General features: G+C 41.9%; 1 protein-coding gene across 1 annotated transcript; it reads right to left on the bottom strand.

Moving 5' to 3' along the window:
- Positions 1-46: 46 nt before the first annotated feature.
- On the bottom strand, positions 47-15187 carry atp10b (ATPase phospholipid transporting 10B). The gene is made up of 21 exons (XM_068740531.1): positions 14790-15187; positions 11952-12156; positions 11575-11660; positions 11173-11279; positions 10797-10928; positions 10436-10563; positions 9937-10189; positions 9666-9850; positions 8083-8241; positions 6986-7529; positions 6717-6817; positions 6499-6625; positions 6218-6402; positions 4726-4993; positions 4221-4297; positions 4015-4140; positions 3734-3934; positions 3563-3643; positions 3336-3440; positions 2824-3011; positions 47-1763 (listed from the first exon to the last, which is right to left on the bottom strand). Exons 1-21 carry the CDS (start codon positions 15185-15187, stop codon positions 1481-1483), a joined length of 3939 nt encoding a protein of 1312 aa, XP_068596632.1. The 3' UTR covers positions 47-1480.
- Between the last annotated feature and the right edge of the window lie 2901 nt (positions 15188-18088).

The following is an 18088-nucleotide window of genomic DNA, read 5'->3' as shown; positions in this document are numbered from 1 at the left end:
TTGACAGATCATTTATAAAGTTGTCACTTGTGTTTTTACTCGCTGTGACTGAAAATGTTTCTCTGTTGTAAAACATGGTAACTTAGTGAGCTCTCAGTGGATGTTGTGCTATATTTGTGACGGTTTTGGTTCATTAAGGCTGTGAAGAACTGAATTTAGTCCTTCACAGCAACCTGTTTAGCAATGTGCGTAAAGGATCTGCCCTCTGCTGACTGCTACGCTAAGCAAATCTGGTATCTCCATTATCTGCAGCTTCTCCTTTCATTTTGAACTTACATTCGTATTAAATTGTCACGCGTATACTCACAGATTTAAGATGATCAAACTTAAGTTACTTCAGCCTTTCTAACTGCATAGAATGAAAAATAAATAATCTTTAGTGATCATTTATTTATATATGTTTTGAATGATTTCAGATGAAATTTATTTAGTCATAGATGACAAAATAAATAATCCTTGTTGATCTAGAAGCACTAGAGGAGCCTTTGAACCAAATATTCATTCCCAAATGTGGAATATTTTTACCATAATTTATTTTTTTTGCCACATGATAGATTTTCCAGTCTGCATTACCATAATTCAATCATTTTTTTGTCTTTTTACTTTACTGTGCGTTTTTCTGTCTTTGTCCAGTTTGACCTTTCTGCAGCTGTTCATACACACCAGTAGAGGGCAGCAAATATCTAAATGGAGGCTGTTGGGATTATATAAATAGAGTCTCTGCTGTAGAAATAAGTAGGACAGTGATAACTCAGCCATTTTTAGTGGATTCTGCTCATGTACACTCTATTTTCTTAAAAAAACATCACACTTTTGTAGCTTCAAAGCTCCATGCTTTTGAATTTATATTTTTCCCAACCATTCTGCCCCCCAATGCTGTCCTCCCACATCCTTTAATAAAAATCTTTTTTATGTGTATCCCAACGGCAAATTATATACTGAATAATACTCAGAGGCCCAGCCTATGACTAATGTTTCTCCATTATTCTGCAAGTGTAATTGTTAACCAAGCCAATCACATGGAAAATCTGCAAACCACACATGTTTGCCTCATTGACGGGATGCATTGTGACTGTTGAAGGTATCCGAGTTTCTCACTGTAAGGTGAGAGAAATATTTTAAACGAGAAAGTGCCTCATTTAGGAGGAGTGGGTGGCAGGACTTATTGGGTTACCACTGTGTACTGAAAACACACCAGGGAACTAACAGGCTTATCTGTACACCATGGCAGCTTGTTATGAGAAGAGTAAGGAGGAGATTCCCTGTTCTCCCCCCCCCCATTTTTTTTTTTATCATGAAATGGATTTCATAATTTATCCAAAATCAGATTATTTAATCCTCATTGTATTTGTGTGAACACTCACCTAAACCTAAAAAAAAGGACAAAGAAAACTATGTGTGGAAATAATTCCTCTCATGAGAAAAACATATTCGTTTTCAGAATAAATAATGCTTAGAGATGTTAATGAGTCTGTGTTTCTCATATGGTCGAAGTATTTTCAGTGATGACATTCAGTGCAAATTCATCCTCAATGACATCAGAGGCAGGGGGAGACTGGGAAAAGACGTCTGGTAAAGAACGGCTCTCCTGGCTGGGTGAGGGCGGGGTAGACAGCCCGGAGCGTTTGATCTGCCACCCCCCCCTGAAACCCCTCCACTCCTTGATCATTTGTTTCCTTGCGGACGAGTCCATGCGGTCTAGATGCCTGGCCTGCATGCGCGGGGAGGGGGCGATGGAGTTCCTGAGCACGTGAAACAAGTACCTGAGGGAGACAGAGTGGTGATGAGAAAGTAGGCCAATGAAATATATGCAGGCCTTTGATGTAAATCAGAGCATTCCCTCTAAATATCAGCACTTTCAGGAGAATCAGCAAGCAGGAGGAAGAACAAGCTCGAGTGCAGTCATTCCTGAACTTTATAATTAAAACCAGTTAATTGTAAATCAGTAAGATTGTTTATGCATCACGTCAACCTGATGTTACACAGTGGATAATGAGCTGTACAAGCCAAGTACAGATTCAAAATATGACATTCATTATTACGTTTTTAGGATGATTAGCTTTAGAGAGAGCAAAGAACGGTGGCTTAAGGCCTTTATCTAAGGCTTGTGACCCAGGAACATAAAAAAAGGGTTTGATCCCTTGTTATGGGTTCTACACCGTGCGACCTTAGATTGGAACAGTAGAATAAGAAGTACTGAGATCGTCTACATTTGTTTTATTTCCAAGATTTCTTTTTAAAAAGAGACAATTTTCATCGAACAAAGTTCGGTTTATTCTTTTTCCTAAACGTATTTTGGGATTTACCTTTAATTCGAGACTCTCCAGGAGAGAAAACGGGATAAGAAAATCCCTCTTATATGTAAATACTAGACTAAAAGCTGTTCATGTAAGTGATGGTTCTACAATCTATACAATTGATGGGAGCTGACACTATTAGTTGTTTCATTGATTGATTGCTCAATGAGCAGAAACCTGATTAGCACCTATTTTGAGTGTGTTTACTCTGCAATCTCAGACAATACAGGGCATGGCAAATCAACCCAGGTAATACATCCCATAATGATACAGGTTCAATGACTTTTATCAACACAGCCAAGGGACCACAGTTTAAATCTCGTCTTTCCGAAGGTACCGGTATACATTCTTCTTTTAATTCCTGTACATGACAAAGAAATATTTAGTTGTACATATGACAGGAAATAAATCTCAGGAGACAAAGGAAGCATGGGAGAGTTACATAAAGCTGCTGTCTTTCACTGATCCTTATATTTACTACCCCCTCCTTCAGAGATAAAGACATGGAGGATAAACCTGACGGTACCTTGGCAGCAGCGCCACCACAGTGGTGACGATGCAGACGAGGTAGAACAGAGGGTCGGCCATCTGTCTCTGAAGGATCCAGTACGGGTTGGATGGAGGGTTACAGATGACGCAGATACTGCTGTAGGCAAGCGTCACAGCGAAGTAGGTAAGCACACTGCCTACCATGATCACCACGTGAACCACCGTCTGCAAGGCAAAAAAAAAAAACAGCAGTTAGAAATATTACATGTGTGTGTTCTTCGGGTATTATTTGCATGTAAAAATACTCCAGTGAAAACATAATTTCCTCTTTTAAGAATCAATTAAGTTGCTGTTGCTGTTCTTCTTCGCTCTTTATAGCGTGAATGATGCAATAATGAGACGACGCTACCGGTTTCTAAATCCAACACTGCATGGATATTTGTTCCACATTTGAGTTTAAAATGCAAACGCTTGAAAATGTCTGCCGATAAGAGCGTTTCCTCAATAGAAGAACAATGTGATTAGTGAGAAACCGACGTGGAGACTCACCCAGTTTTTGATCTCTATTGACAGATGCAGCAGGATGGTAAATAAAGAAACTGTGTTCAAGGGAGTTCCAAAGGTGAACACATCAATGTCTGAGTCCAGGTACGCCTGGAGAAGAGAACATTTAGAAAGATATTCATGAAGCAGAAGAACAAGGAGTGACTCAGAGGATGGAACGTGACTTTATACAATATGTAAATATGGATGGACACTTAAAATGTTTCTCTTACAAAGTATGGGATAAAGAAGCACACCAGACTTTGATAGAAGGCATCCAGCATTGACACGAAAAACGTTGAAAACTTATATTCCTAAATGAACACACAGAAATGTAAATGCACAAACATGAATTAAACTTATTCCTTAGGTCTTGTGTGAATATTTTATTTTGCGTCACTGACCCCTGCGGCTTGTCCGGTCCTGTACAGTTCGGGAACGCCGAGCAGTACCTCTGCAGAAATATCTTTATCCATTATCCCAAACATGATGGGTGGTGCCGAGGTGAAGAAGAGGTTGAAGAAAATCAGTAGCCAGTAGTCGATCATGGTTGTACCGGAGAAGCCGCAGAAGAACTGATACCAGAACAGCAGGTTCACGTTGGCCTGGCAGGACAGACGAGAGAAGGTTGAGATAACTGAATCCAGGTAAATGCGTTAATTCAGGCCGAAGACGCGAGACTCACCACATTCTTATAAAAGAAGTAGATGATCATGGTAGCCAGTCGAGTGTAGCACCAATGGCCGTGAACCAGAAGAAGCTTCTTCAGGTGTTTGAAGCGAGATATGACAAAATCACTTGCCATGACCGCCTGCAGACAAAAAAAAGAGTTCTGAAGAGTGACAGTAAAAGAAACGAAAGCATTCCAAAGGTTGCCGCCGCCGTTCGGACCTGCATCCCCTCCTGACCGGATATCCCAACGCCGATGTCAGCTGCTTGGATCATGTTGACATCATTCGCACCGTCACCTGAAGCCACAGAAATAACAGGGTTTTTTTTTCCATTTGCTCAAGGCCTGATGACTGATGACTTTCATTTCAATATCCTGCATTCTCAAATTTGCATCCAACATTTCTTAGAGGCTAAAAGGTTCTGAATACGTTTCACAACTCTCTTAATATAATTACATTCCTACACTCTACCCAGTTCCGCTGTTTCCAGTGCCGCTCATATTTCATTTCATTGAAAATCATATAAACACAATGCAATATTAAATGTAAGCACAAGACGTTGAGCAGAAAGCCATAACTCGCCACGACCCCCCCAGGGAACTTCTATGACATGAAAGTGCTATCTGACATTAGACACACATTAACAAAAGCTTTTCACGCAACAACATATTCCCTCACAAAGGTTTTGTATTCATTCATACAATAGCTCTATGACTGCTTCTTACCAATGGCGAGGGTCATGACCTTGAGTTTTTCCCTGACCACCTTCACCACTGTGCTCTTCTGCAAGGGCGTAACTCGACAGCAGAGCACAGAGCGGCAATGCTTGGCCAGGTCCACAAAGCGATCCTGCAGGTCCGGTGACAGCGCCAAGCTCAGGGTGTGTCCATCGATCACCAGAGAAATGTCTTGGGTTGTATCCACGTTACGAGGGTCTTCATCGTACCTCTTCACCTCTTCTAGTGTGGAGTCCAAAATAGATGTGCAAGTGATCTGGAAAACAACACCGGCTTAGTTCTATTGATAATGTCATCGTTATCGCTTTGACTGACCAAGAAATGCATTTTGGACCACATATGCATATATACAATATAAAATAAAAATTCTAATTATCTAAATAAGGACGTTTAGAGGTTGTAAATTTGATGTGGCATCTTTTATAATTAAAAAAGGCAGATTTAAAAAAGGGAAAAAAGGGAAACAACAAGGCACAAAAATGAAGGCGAGACTGTTGGTCTGCAGATCTGTGCTGGAAAAATAAACAGTATGCTGTTGAGTCATGTTCATAATTTCTGACTTAATGCAATAATGAGGCTCTGGCCCCTTCAGACTTGTTTACGTAACTACAGCCTCACAGCTAAAAGGAAAACTGGTTCTACACCCTGCCTTTGTTATCTATCTAATGCTGGCTGAATTTCATTTGGTTCTGTAAGGTGATGACTATGGAATGCATCCCCCAGGTGGTCATCAAGTTACGGTACAGTAACAAGTTGTTTATTGCCCCCCCCCCCCATCACTCTGGATCACAAGTGAAGAGTATTTCCTCAGAGGGCAGAATATTAGATGGGCAATTAGCTATGAAAGCAGTAGATATTGCACTGGGAGTACCTCACTACATTGTTCATCAATGACTCTGTCCTGTCTGAGTGGAGCATGGCAGTCCCTCTGTTCCAGAGAGCTTCCCATGTTTCTGTTAGTCAACATCTGACATGTTGGAAATGGTCAGTTTGGTACAAAGAGCTTGTTTTTGTGAGTCTTTGAAGGCATCGAATAAGCAGCTAGGCCCATACATGACACCTTCTCAAATGAAAACGTGAAGGCAGGCCTCCAGTTAAAATGGAAAGGTGGTCAAAAAGGGAGGCTGGCTCTCACGTGGGGCCTGCTTGGACAACACATGAGTTGGTCAAGAGCAGAAGAACAAGAAAGAAAGAAGGAAATCCCCTTCAGAACAAATTTTCAGCAAGAAAATTAGCAAATAAGCTGTTTTCCAAAATGTCTCTTGTAGCAACATTTTCACTCTAAGTTTGATTGACTGAAACAAATACTCTGAGTTTGACTGAAGAAATAAATCCTTTGAATGTTAACACGAGTTATTTCTGGTCTGTAAATACATAAGCTAGACACAAAACACGAAAAAAATAATGTATCTCATGTTTTCATGTCTAAGATTTAAAGTCCCGGCACAGTTTGCAGTGTGAGGTGGAGCGGCTTCCCCACCTTGCTTTTACAGCTCATGCTAATCACCAGGTCGTCATCTTCCAGCAGCCTGCAGGCATAGCCAATGTTGACAGCTGTCTCGGGCTTGTCTCCAGTCAGCACCCACACCTGGATCCCCGCCTCTCTGAGTGACACAATGGTGTCTGGGACATTCTCCTGCAGACGATCCTCAATGCCGGTCGCCCCTGGAGGAGGCAGGCACGATTCATGCATGGATCTAATGATGCAGCACGTTTTTCAAACACGAAACGAACGCTTTGTGCTGGGCTGATGTGTGTTACCTATTAGGGAGAGGTTTGTCTCCAGCTCTGCAGCAGATTCCATGACAAGCTCTTCTCTATTGTCCATAGAAGCCAAAGCAATTTGTCTGTTCACTGACCAGGTTTCAAATGCTGTGTCACTCACAATCTGCAGCACAAAAGTACATAAAAGATGGAACCAGAACTCACCTACTATTAGAAAACTGACCAATCCATCATTTATACATCTGATCACGTACCTTCTTTGCAAAGCAAAGTGTGCGCAGGCCCTCTTTACCGTAACAATCAAGGTGATGCTGCGTATCTGCCACTATGTCCTTCTCTTCCCCGTGGAAATGTTCTGAAAGTAATGATATATTACTTCATTCTGAACTATGAAGATGATTCAGAGTACAACTATATAATAAATGTAAAAATACATTTTGCAATAAATACGTGTACCACACCAGAGAAGGTCTGGACACACCTGGGGAGCTACGCATTTGACTGGGTCTGAACCAGTGCATACCTGCGTACGGTGTCCCGAGTAGCTCCATGATTGAGTAGTCTGCACCTTTAGTGTACAGTACATATTCTTTAGTGATGGGATGTTTCACCAAAATAGACATCCTCTTCCTGTAGGGGTCAAAGCCCAAGGTGTCCAGCACGTCGAACGCCAGGTCCTCCCCAGACGGGAGCCTCACGGTCACGCTGTCAGGGGTGCGAGCGAGCAGGATGACGCCGTACGCCTTGGCTGCATACACCAGCGCTGCCTCATCTGGACTCTCTGCCTCATACCTCAGATTATCTGGGGGTGTCGTGGCCTCGTCAGCTTGGGTTGGAGCGTGGAGCGAACATGTTTGGAGGCCAATGTTGTCTTCATAGCCCTCCATTTTTTGAGGCGAGGTAAAACAGTTCTCCTCTACTCTGGAATCCTCTGAGTCGGTACGATTTCTATTTGGCTTCCGGTGCCAAAAGTTAAACGCGTGGCTAAGAGAGACAGGAGTTTTTAACTGGCTGGATGAAGTATCCTGCGGGTTATTTGTCTGATGTGAATCTAAAAGTCCACTCGTCTGAAAAAACAAAGAAACAGTGGAAATAAAATGTTGATGATTATACAATATTTTTACTTTGAACTTCTGTCCAGACACTCATTTTTTCACAATAACACAAAAAAGATAAATGTTGTCACTGTTTCCTTCTGCCTGCCTGTAAATACAAACTCAAGGGAAAACCCACGTAAACCCATCTGCCATACCTGAGAGCAGAAAAGTCGAGCGCAGCGAGTACTAAAATTAATAAACACAATCCTTATTGCCCCTGTGAATCTCCCTTTATTACGTGGCTAATTTAGTGATGACTAAAACGCGATCTCAGACATTAATGATAAGTATTAAAGCTTTTACTTTGTGTGTTACTGCTTAAATTATGCAAATTTTACTGCAGTGCTGCAAATCATATAGCTGTAAACAATATGATCAATATAATCTTCTCAGTCTGCTACATAAATATTATCGTAGGAGTTTGCATACTGCAAGTTTCAGGAATGCACCCCTCGTCTTTTTTTGTCCTTACTGTGCCTCGTCTCTATGTCTCATCCAGAGTTGCAGGAAATGGAGTGCTCACCCTCTGTCTCTTATCTGTTGCCATGGAAACCACCACCGTATTGCAAATGGCGAGAGCCAAAAAAAAATCCAGGTATGAATCTGTCTTCACGCTGCTGCTTCTGGTCTCTGGGCAGTCGATCTGCTGAAGCAGCTTCCTGTCTGGAATCACCTCAGTTTCCTGTTGGAGTAGAAAATAAACTTTCTTTTTCTTTTTTAATCTCTCTCTCTCTTTTAAGCTTATTCTACTAAACTTATAAAATTATTTTGCATAAAATATATTTTTAGCTTTTATTTCCCTTTCATTGTGAGTTTTCTTCTCTTTGTGTACAACAAAGGATTACAGAAAGTACAGCGAGTGAGGAAGAAGTATTCATTCACACAAATATTCCATTCTGTGAGAGACACGGCATCAAGAACCAGAGATTGGCTCAGTGCTGCTTTACTGGAATCAACACAGGATCTCTTTGCCCATCGCTCCAGCCTTTTCTCTTTGTTCTATATTTAACCGCAGACAGCTACAAACAGAGCTGCTTCACCGTAAATCAAGATGACGATGACTAATCCTTCGTGCACGTTTACACTTCACTTTACAATTCTGGTCTGTTCCAAGTCATGCCCAGCATGAACCATATGTCCCGACACCGACACGGGCATCTTTGAGCCAAAATGGATGTGCTCATCACTGACACCTAGCAGCTCAGCCATCTGCAGCAGTGACTGGGACCATGAGGCCCTTTGACACAGGGATGGGTGAGTTTTTGGTAAACAAATGTCAGATGGGAGGTCTTCTGGTTATGTACGAAGACATACATACATTTACAAAGGACAGCTTTCTTTGAATCGGGTTTAGATTACAAATTACTACCGTAGGTTTAAAAAAAAACCCGTGCAGCTGTCTGTCATATATGCACAGATAGATCCTAATTATCAAAATAAACAGGTTTGACTGTAGTATGGCAGATCAGGCAACGATTGCAACAACAATACTAATACTAATACTAAAATTACTAATAATACTAATAGTAATACCGATACCATTAATTCATATTTATATTAGTATTAGTGTTACTATTATATTTCATTTTCCTACCCCGGTATCCGTTACCAGGTCGGGGGTCGTGCTGGAGCCTATCCCAGCAGTCTACGGGTGAGACGCAGGTTAAACCCGGGACAAGCCGCCAGTTCATCGCAGGGCCACACATAGACAGACACTAATATTAATACTGATAATAACACTAACCCTTCTACTAATATTAATACTAATATTAATGCTATCTGAATTGAGCCTGTGTCTCATCTTGTAAATGTTTCTTAATTTCTGAAAACAAGATTGGGTGATATTTCTGGTTCGCAGACGTTAGACAATCATATTTGATTGTGTGCCATTTATGTGTGCCACTGAGTCATGATTATGGCTGCAAGGAAACTTGTTAATAAGGACATAGGAGTCTAATTTGTGAGCCCCTCCAGGTGGTGTGGAGCTAACTATCAGACTGCATGAGCATCATGTGAATTACAGAGGACCCTGCATTGTCTGTCCTCGAAAATCAGAACAGACAAAGCCCACAACCCTTCCCCCTCCCAAACGGACGGGCATCTTACCAGCGGACTACTGAAGGCCACATCGCTCTGGGCGTGTCCTATCAGCTTGCTCTTGCGCCGGACGCCCCTGTGATTTTGATTATCTTCGGTTTCCAGGGACCATCCAGTATTTCGGGGCTGTGGGGGTTGGTCGAAGATGATGTTCTCCTCTGACTCTGCTTCTTCAAGGACAGCTAGTCGTATGGCTGCAAATCAGGAAGGAAACATCCGATCAAAACGTAATATGTTATTTGAATCCCTTTTAAAAGACAAGCATGATGCGAAAGATTACCATTCTCCTTGTGTGGGTACTCGGTGCCCATGATAGAGCATCTCCGAAAAACCATCTTGTTCTCAGTGAGGGTGCCGGTCTTGTCCGAGAATATGTACTCAATCTGTCCCAGGTCCTCTGTGATGTTCAGGGCCTTACATTGCATGCCGCTGTCTGTCTCCTCATCGTACAGATCCATGTCATTAGTGATGAAGTAGATCTGACCAATCTTCACCAGCTCGATGGAAATGTAGAGGGAAATGGGAATCAGGACCTGTAGAGATGACAATATGGAAATTGTAGATGAGATAAATTGGAGCGAGAGAGAAAGAGGTCACCAGAACAGACGGAGGAAATAGGCTGGATGGAAAATGTGTGATAAGAAGAGCGATGGAAGAATTAAAAGACGAGAGGACGGAGTGAAAAGACAGGAAGGAGAATGAGGAGAAAGTAGAGGGTCTGCTGAGTTTCAGAACTCATAAAAAAAAATGCTTTGTTTTCTTTTTCCTGTCCTCTCCACCTGCAGCAGGATGACCATGGTGAAGAACATGTAAAAGCCTGACACGCCGGGGCTGTTCAGGAAACCGTCGCTGTCGGGAACCAGGTATGGGGGCACAGTTGGCAGTTCTCTCAGCCACAAGAAGTGACCTGCGTGTGTGACGACAGCGGTATTATTCATTCCAAGTGTCGCTCATGGAAAAAGGCTATTTTTGGCACCAGACCTTCCCTGTCTTCTCTGTGTTTAGGTCTGTGCTCATATTTGAATAATTTTTTTTTTTACAATTGGAAATTAAATGTCTCTTCATCAGCATAAATCATCAACCATGAATCAATCTATGTATTCTGCTATCATTGGTTACGCTATGTAATTCATCACTGACCTAGAGCGGTGATAACACACATTGCAAAGAGGAGAATGACGCAGAAGATGACGTCTATGTTCATCCGCCGCTCTAGCTTGCTGCGCTTGTATCTCGGCCCTTTGATGTTCAGCATGGACTTTGTTTCATGGCCTTGAAGATGGGAAGAAAAGGTGTCCATTCAGTTATAAGCAGAGAACCATTATGTTCAGTCAACACCATGGGATGGATTGCTTGGGTTGTTTAATAAAAACAACAAAAAAAGCATCCATTCTTAAATGTATTGCCGTAACAAATAGTTGGGGGAGGAGCAACAAAAGACTGGTAAAGTTCTTTGATGCTTATTCCTTCAGGTTCATTTATCTATGAGCTCAGTGAGAAAATGGAGAATATATACCTGCATAAACCACAAAGCCAAAAGCGTGGTCTGTGTTTCTGACTGTGCAGCCCCGCAGCAGAAGATTCTCAATCCCAGCGCCCACCTTCTCCTTGTCAAGCCTCTCTCTGCAGCCGGAGACAGTGAAGAGCCCCTTTGTTATTGTCAGGCCTCGATAGATATTCATTACTTCTTTTACATTCCCTATTACCAAATATCCTGCTTTATGACTTTAGTGGGCAATATGTGTAGCGCAGCTATAAGAGCTGTGGCGCTTGAAGAAATCGATTATAGTCTGTTACAGCCCCAATAAAGCCTCTGGAGGAATCAGAACGTGCGGCGAGTAGTTTGGAATTAGTTTTGCTCGGCTGCTCCGAAAGGCTTAAAGAAATTGGGGAGCCCATCTGTGTATTTGATACTCACATATAACACTTGAAATGATTCAGATTGTTATTTGGCCTTTCGCATACCACGATGCTATTGAAGCTTTCAGGTTCAAATTCAGGATCCTGTAAAAAAAATAGAAATAAATTGGTGTAATGTCACTTAAGTATGAATGGTAAATATATAAATGTAACCTGACCTGTACTGCCAGACACTATTTTTAGATGCATAAAGACAACTATGGTCTAAAAAAAAGGCTCAACTATTTTTCTTTGTCAGCAGTGACGTAAATCCAGTTTACAGTTTTCTCAGACATCATCGAGCATTGACGCCATGGAATGTCAGAGCTGTTATGTTTACGATGTAGTAGAGGAGGAGAAAGGTGAGGTAAACAAAAGAAAAAATGTCATATTCACCACGATGCAGAAGCCAGACATGGCCCTCCGTTGCTTCAGGTTGGTCTCTCCATCCAGGTTGGCAGTCTCTATGTGACACACACTATTTGGGTCGGACGTGTGCAGGAGCAAGAGGTCTGCGGGGATAATCTCATTGCAAACCACTTTCACAAAATCTCCGACTCGTACGTCCTTCCAACACTTCTCCATGAATGTTTGCGCTTTCCTAAAGTCAGACATACATTTGGATGGTTTTCATGTTGATCTTTGTCTTAATTATTATCTATAATATTGGCAAAACACACATATTCTGTCTTGCATATTAGATGTATTTAATTACATGTAAAGATGGGGCTTTTTTTGGTTTTCCATCTAAGCGGAAACACTGACTCTTTCCTGGCAATCACTTTCCTTGTAATCCAAATGATTGAGAGTTCAAAGACATTCTTAATTGTTTGAAGCTGCATGTCCAGCTGGTTTACCACCAATGACACAGAGCTGCAGGTATGCTGCCTTGCATGTCAGACCTGATCTGGTGGATGCCACATAACACCACACCTCAAACAAACAAAGCCAAGAGTGTAGAGATGTATTTTTAGAATGCTGTGCTTAGATTATCCTCACTGAGCAGTTCAAATATTTCCAGGCAGGAATGTTTCTATGCATTTTATTTGAAAGTCAGTCTCACTATCATTTCTAGTTATGGGAGGTCCTTTTCTGAAACCTGAGCTGTTGGTTCTCATGCGTGTACAGTAAATATGATTCTAAAGCCAGAGGCTGCACGCTAAAGGCAGGAAACAACAAATGTAATCAAACTGTAATAATGAAATCCTCCCAAATTTCCCTCAATCGAAAATGTATTCATACGGAATAACAAAACACCTTAAGATGCTGATAGCATAGATAAATAAAAAATAAAGATGCTGGTAGCTGTATTTCATTACTTTATAACAGGGGTCCCCAAACCTTTTCCTGTGGGGGCCACATAACTCTTCGCTTCTCTGATTCCAGTTTGTACAGGAAAAGTGTGACGATGGCAGGGGTGCCTAAACATTTATTGTTTTCCAGACAGCCACCAAATAACCCTTTCTTCACAGAAAAAAAAGTCAGGAAATAAATAATAACACTATTAATAAAATAAATAATAACTAAATAACCCTTTCCGGGTTTGTCACAGAAAAAACGTCCATGGAACATTACCTCTCTGGTCATATGTGATCATCATTAAAATTGTCCCAAACAAAAGGAAGGATGCTTTTCTTGAGAATATTAACATATTCTTCACTATCAATATTATTTTTAGGAAACAAAAGATTGAATTAATGACCCCTCTTAAATGTACACCATACCATTATTGAACCCCCACTGGCTACTCATGTTCTATGGAAAGGAAAATAATAATAATAAAAAAAATAAAAAAAGTCTTTTTTTTTTTTATCTGGGATTGTTCAGGGGGCCGGGCCAAATGTGGAGGTGGGCCGTATCCGGCCTGCGGGCCGTAGTTTGGGGACCACTGCTTTATAACATGCTAGGCTGACTCGTCTTCACAGTTTTTATACTATGCTAAGCTAATTGGCTGCCTTTAGTTTTCATATTCAAAAACAGAAGCAATCCGTCTCTAAAAGGAACATAGAACATTGTTTTGATCTTGTGTCTTGAGTATTTTTCATATTGTGGAGAGAAATCAGTTTTCAGAGATGAAACAAGTTGGGTTTGATAAAACGTGTGATACGAACCACTTCCTTATGGCAGAGAGGAATGGCGTGTCAGCTTGGTTTGATTTTAATGACACATTGTTTTCAACAATACAAAAAAGAAAAGAAAAAGTTTGGTGTTAATTAAACCAGCATCATTAAGCTGCCATCTTTAAGATGGGGTCGAGAGGGTGACCCTGAAGACATCATGCTTAAACGCACTCGCTTCACACCTCTGTGACAACAGCGTGCGGGTGAAAGTTGAAGGGGAATAGTTATATATCCGATGTTTTAAGTAGAATCTCTCTTATGTGCCTGCATTCAAAGTAAACCTTTTTATTTTCGGCTGAACTCCAGCTCAAACAAAGACAAAGAGGAAGTGAGTACCTTAAATTAAAAAAATATATATATATTAGTTACCTTTGGAGCTTTAGCAAGCCACAATCTAGCTTTCCATGAGGGAGAGCTCTGCTTTTTACGTGATTTCTTGAGGGAGAGCCGACTAATGTCCATTAAAAGACCCAGAGGGACTGGTGGTTTCTCTCGGGTGTGTAATGCTTCATCTAGAGATTGTGTTTAGGCTATCTGGACCCTCATCATCATCATCATCCCCATCATCACAAATAGACTAAACGGACACACATGATGGCAAAAATTTCCCCCAGCTGAGGCAGCGCTTCTTGGGAAAATTAAAAGCAAGCAAATGCTGGACAGGAATAAACTGTTCCAGAGGATGAATCCACACACGCCCGCTTCCGCCCGCCCACTCACCGTCACAGCAGTGAAAGGATTGAAAACAACATCGCTTGTCTTCCCCTCTGATTCATTCATTTTTCAACAGAAATGTAAAAACAGATGACAGCTAAACTTAGCATCTTTGCTGACGCAATAGCCAGATGAAGGTTTCATTAAATATGCACAATGCCGTGGTGAGCGATATTGTTGTGAGGCTCATGGAAAAAAATGAATAATTTTCCACGCATTCTAAATACTAAAAAAAAAAAACCCACTGGCTGCTACAACCCAGAAAGGCTTTTGCATTCATATCAGAAAGATAAGCGCACACTGAGATGTAACACGAGGGCTTCCACTCGCCGCATCAAGCGTGACCAACGCAACATGTTGTGTCTATGTTGAGAACATGACATTGTTGAGTAGCCACTACCTGCTGTAGATGAGACAGGGCGTGTTGTTGAGCTTCTTGTCTGACTGGTACCTCCTGAAGTCCTCCCAGGCGTCCTTCAGGGCTGTCAGAGACAGAATGATACAGATGGGTATCACCGCTACCTCTGGCTGGAAGGCATTCACTACGGGGAAAAAGTTCAGAATGACCAGTCCCACAAAATAGATGTTAGCCAGACGGTGGAACTGCTCAAAAAGGTTCATGGGTATGAAGAGGAAGAGGGTGTATTTGGTGGTCTTGATGGCGTTGCCAAGGAAGAAGCGGTTGGGTTGCTTCCTTTTCTCCAGGCCCTCATAAGGTAGATTGGACACCAAGTTGCGGAGGTCCTTCTCCCTTGCCCTCTGACCACCCAGAGCCTCCCTCAGCGCGCCCCACGCCATTGCTGCTCTATCTGGATTCCTGCTCCTCTTCGTCAAAAACCTTTCTTCCACATCTTCTCGAGTCTTACGTCTCCTACGTGCAAGCGACAGCTCTCGCCTGGCGAGATCCTCTCTGCAAGTGTGCGTAGGGCCTAATGTCAGGATGAATCAAGTGACAACACACCTTGTTCTCACCTGAGTCCGCCCCTTGTGACGAAAGGCATGTTGCCATTTCATGACTGCGGTCGAACTCTCAGAGTTGGGGAAATATGTTGGCAGAAATGTAGCTGTGAGAGCTGCAATGACTCAGCTGATCTCTTAATTTCTTTCATTCCAGTAGTATCCTTGAACCCGTAGTTTGTTCTAATCTATTGAATACTCCCCTTTGGTTGACAGAGACCTGTTGGTTGACAGCAACTCTCTTTACTTTCAAACTTGTGATCATAGTTAACAAGCAAATGAGACAAATTTAAATAGAGCTTGTCACATCGATCACATTTAATAATTGGCACAAGCATGGCGACTAGCAGGAAAAGCTGCCATGTTCTGAGCAGACAGATTAGAAACTCTGACTAAAGGAAACCATTTCCTCAACAAAACAGGAAACTCGACATTCTGCTCTGTTCACGATAATGCATGAATGTTCATGTGTCATCGCTAAAATAGTTTGCATGTTGATCTTTTAAAGTAAAGGAAGTGTGAAAGGAACACTAATGCAGTTTGCACAAGACAAAGCCCACAAATCAGACATTTGCAGAGCATGAAATTGGTGCAGTGGGTCATAAGGAGATTTTAACTGACAGCACAACATCGAGCGGCGAGCAATGGCTGCTCGAGGCAAACGCATACGAAGAGTAGCTGAGGGGCGGGCGCAGTCCATCCCTTGATAACAATGAAAGCCTCCTTACTGATCTGAATAAAAATGAAGAATATAATTAATATCATTTATTGCCACGTGCAAGAAGATGATCTGCTCTCCTTCGAGGTCAGATTCTGCTCGAGGACATAGAGGAGATACATGTAAGTGTGTAGTGTATATATGTTGAGGGTTGAATTATGGTGATCATACAGATTATAATCCCACAACGCATGTTACATGATCTTTCATAGAACCTCTTATATGATGGAACAAAGTAGCTTCATGCACAGATGGCCTGCATGGAGGATACCCTCCACTTCCTCATGTAGACATATGCTGTGTTTTCCAGAGCAGGTTGCTGAGCATTTATAGATGTGCACCGGATGCCTCATGTGCCGTGACACGGTTATCCTTTGAACTGTATGTTCCAGAAACAAAACACACACATGACACCGCAGAGAAGAGGCCTGTGCATTCCAAATGACTCCACTGACATGGAAACACACAAAAAAAAGAAGAAAGCATCTGCCTTCGAAACGTCACTACCACATGTGAACATCTACGTGCTTTTTGAAAAGAGGGACGAACAGAGAGAGAGAGAATGAGCGAGACAGAGCAAGAGAGAGAGAGAGAGAGAGAGAGGGGGCTAATTTAGCACAAGCCATCTGTCTGCTGTAGTGAAATAATACATCTGTTTTATCGATGCACGGGAGAACATGGAACAAGACTACGTGTCGCAGAACATCACTTTTTATACAACTTTATCTGAAGTCCCAGTTCTATTCAAAGTGTTAATTCAGGTGCGCATGTTGTGAACTGTAGTGAAAGTAAGTAAGAACGTTGCCTTTTACACAGCAGTGTTAGAGAGAATGATATGTATATGTGTATATATATAGTGATGGAGACCAAACCTGGCTGCACAAAATTAATTTGATACCATCCTGCTGTTACTGGAGATCATATGAATGACAGGAACAGTGTGCATGATATATATATATATATATACATACGCTTGATAGTGTCTTCAATCCTTTCCACCAATGCATCCATGCTACGGCATCATCAGAAGACATGAATTCCATATGAGGAACTCTTTGGAAAGACCTTCCCGGACGTGGCAATCTGTGGATTTTCATCAGAATATACCAAATAAAACAAAACCTATTTGACAATCTGAAACTCCCCATTCCCCGTCCTGATTTTGAAGGTTGATTTAATCAAATGCTTCCTGAGCCGAATTTTCTATCTCTTGACACACATCTCATTGTATTCTTTTGGCCCCCCTCAGTTCGAAAACAGACATTAGTTACACATTAGTGCCAATATTAAATATTCAGTGTGAGGCACCATCAAATATGCAAAAGCCTCCATTTAAGGGTTGTTATCGTGGCGGGGTCAGGAGGAAAGTGGCGTGGAGCACAGTGCTGTTCTCTGCGTTAGAGGAGAAAGCAGCCAGAGGTCAGAGCATGGATGGATAGAGCGCTCTTTTTTCCTCTTTCTCTTCTTGTCTTTTTTGTAGTGGGGGGGGGGGGGGTCTGCAGGGACAGTTGAGTCCACAGAGTGTCTTCCATATCTATGGCTCTCTGTGTTAATGTCACCTGAGGCCAAAGCAGACCCCAGGCGAGCTGATCTAAGGCTCCACCACCATGGCCTCATGCTTTGACTCCTTTCCCTCTCCATCCATTATGGACCCAATAGTCCCCCCAGCTGCAGCTCGCACATCTCTCTATTCACCCCTAAATTTGCTCCTTTGCTTTCCTGCTCGCTCACTGCATCGGGTTTCGTCGTTCACCCACTCAGACGCCAGCCAGTAATCATAAACAGCCACACGTTCATGCAAGAAGCATAAAGCCGACCGCCGTGTACTCTGTCGTTGAAGTGATAGACTGAGTTTTAATTGAATTTAGATACATCTTCATAATTGCTGACAATCATTACACAAGATATTTACAGTCATTATGAAATATTACAATTGGAATTTACAGAAGCTTTGTACAAAATATGCCTGACTTCAATGCCTGGATAGTGGGGTCCTTGTTTATTCGTTTCTGGAGAACAAAACA

The sequence above is a fragment of the Brachionichthys hirsutus genome, chromosome 6 (genome assembly GCF_040956055.1).
Source record: "Brachionichthys hirsutus isolate HB-005 chromosome 6, CSIRO-AGI_Bhir_v1, whole genome shotgun sequence".
Taxonomy (NCBI): Eukaryota; Metazoa; Chordata; class Actinopteri; order Lophiiformes; family Brachionichthyidae; genus Brachionichthys; species Brachionichthys hirsutus.
This window is presented reverse-complemented; position numbering and strand designations above follow the sequence as displayed.

Bases quoted from the DNA above. Each gene is read 5' to 3' on its own strand.
- atp10b (XM_068740531.1), bottom strand. From the start codon at position 15,187: ATGGCGTGGGGCGCGCTGAGGGAGGCTCTGGGTGGTCAGAGGGCAAGG. The intron at 11,661-11,951 runs GTGAATATGACA...TTTTTTTTACAG, and splicing joins TGTCTGGCTTCTGCATCGTG to GATCCTGAATTTGAACCTGA. The intron at 1,764-2,823 runs GTACCGTCAGGT...TGTCTCCCTCAG, and splicing joins GTGGTGGCGCTGCTGCCAAG to GTACTTGTTTCACGTGCTCA.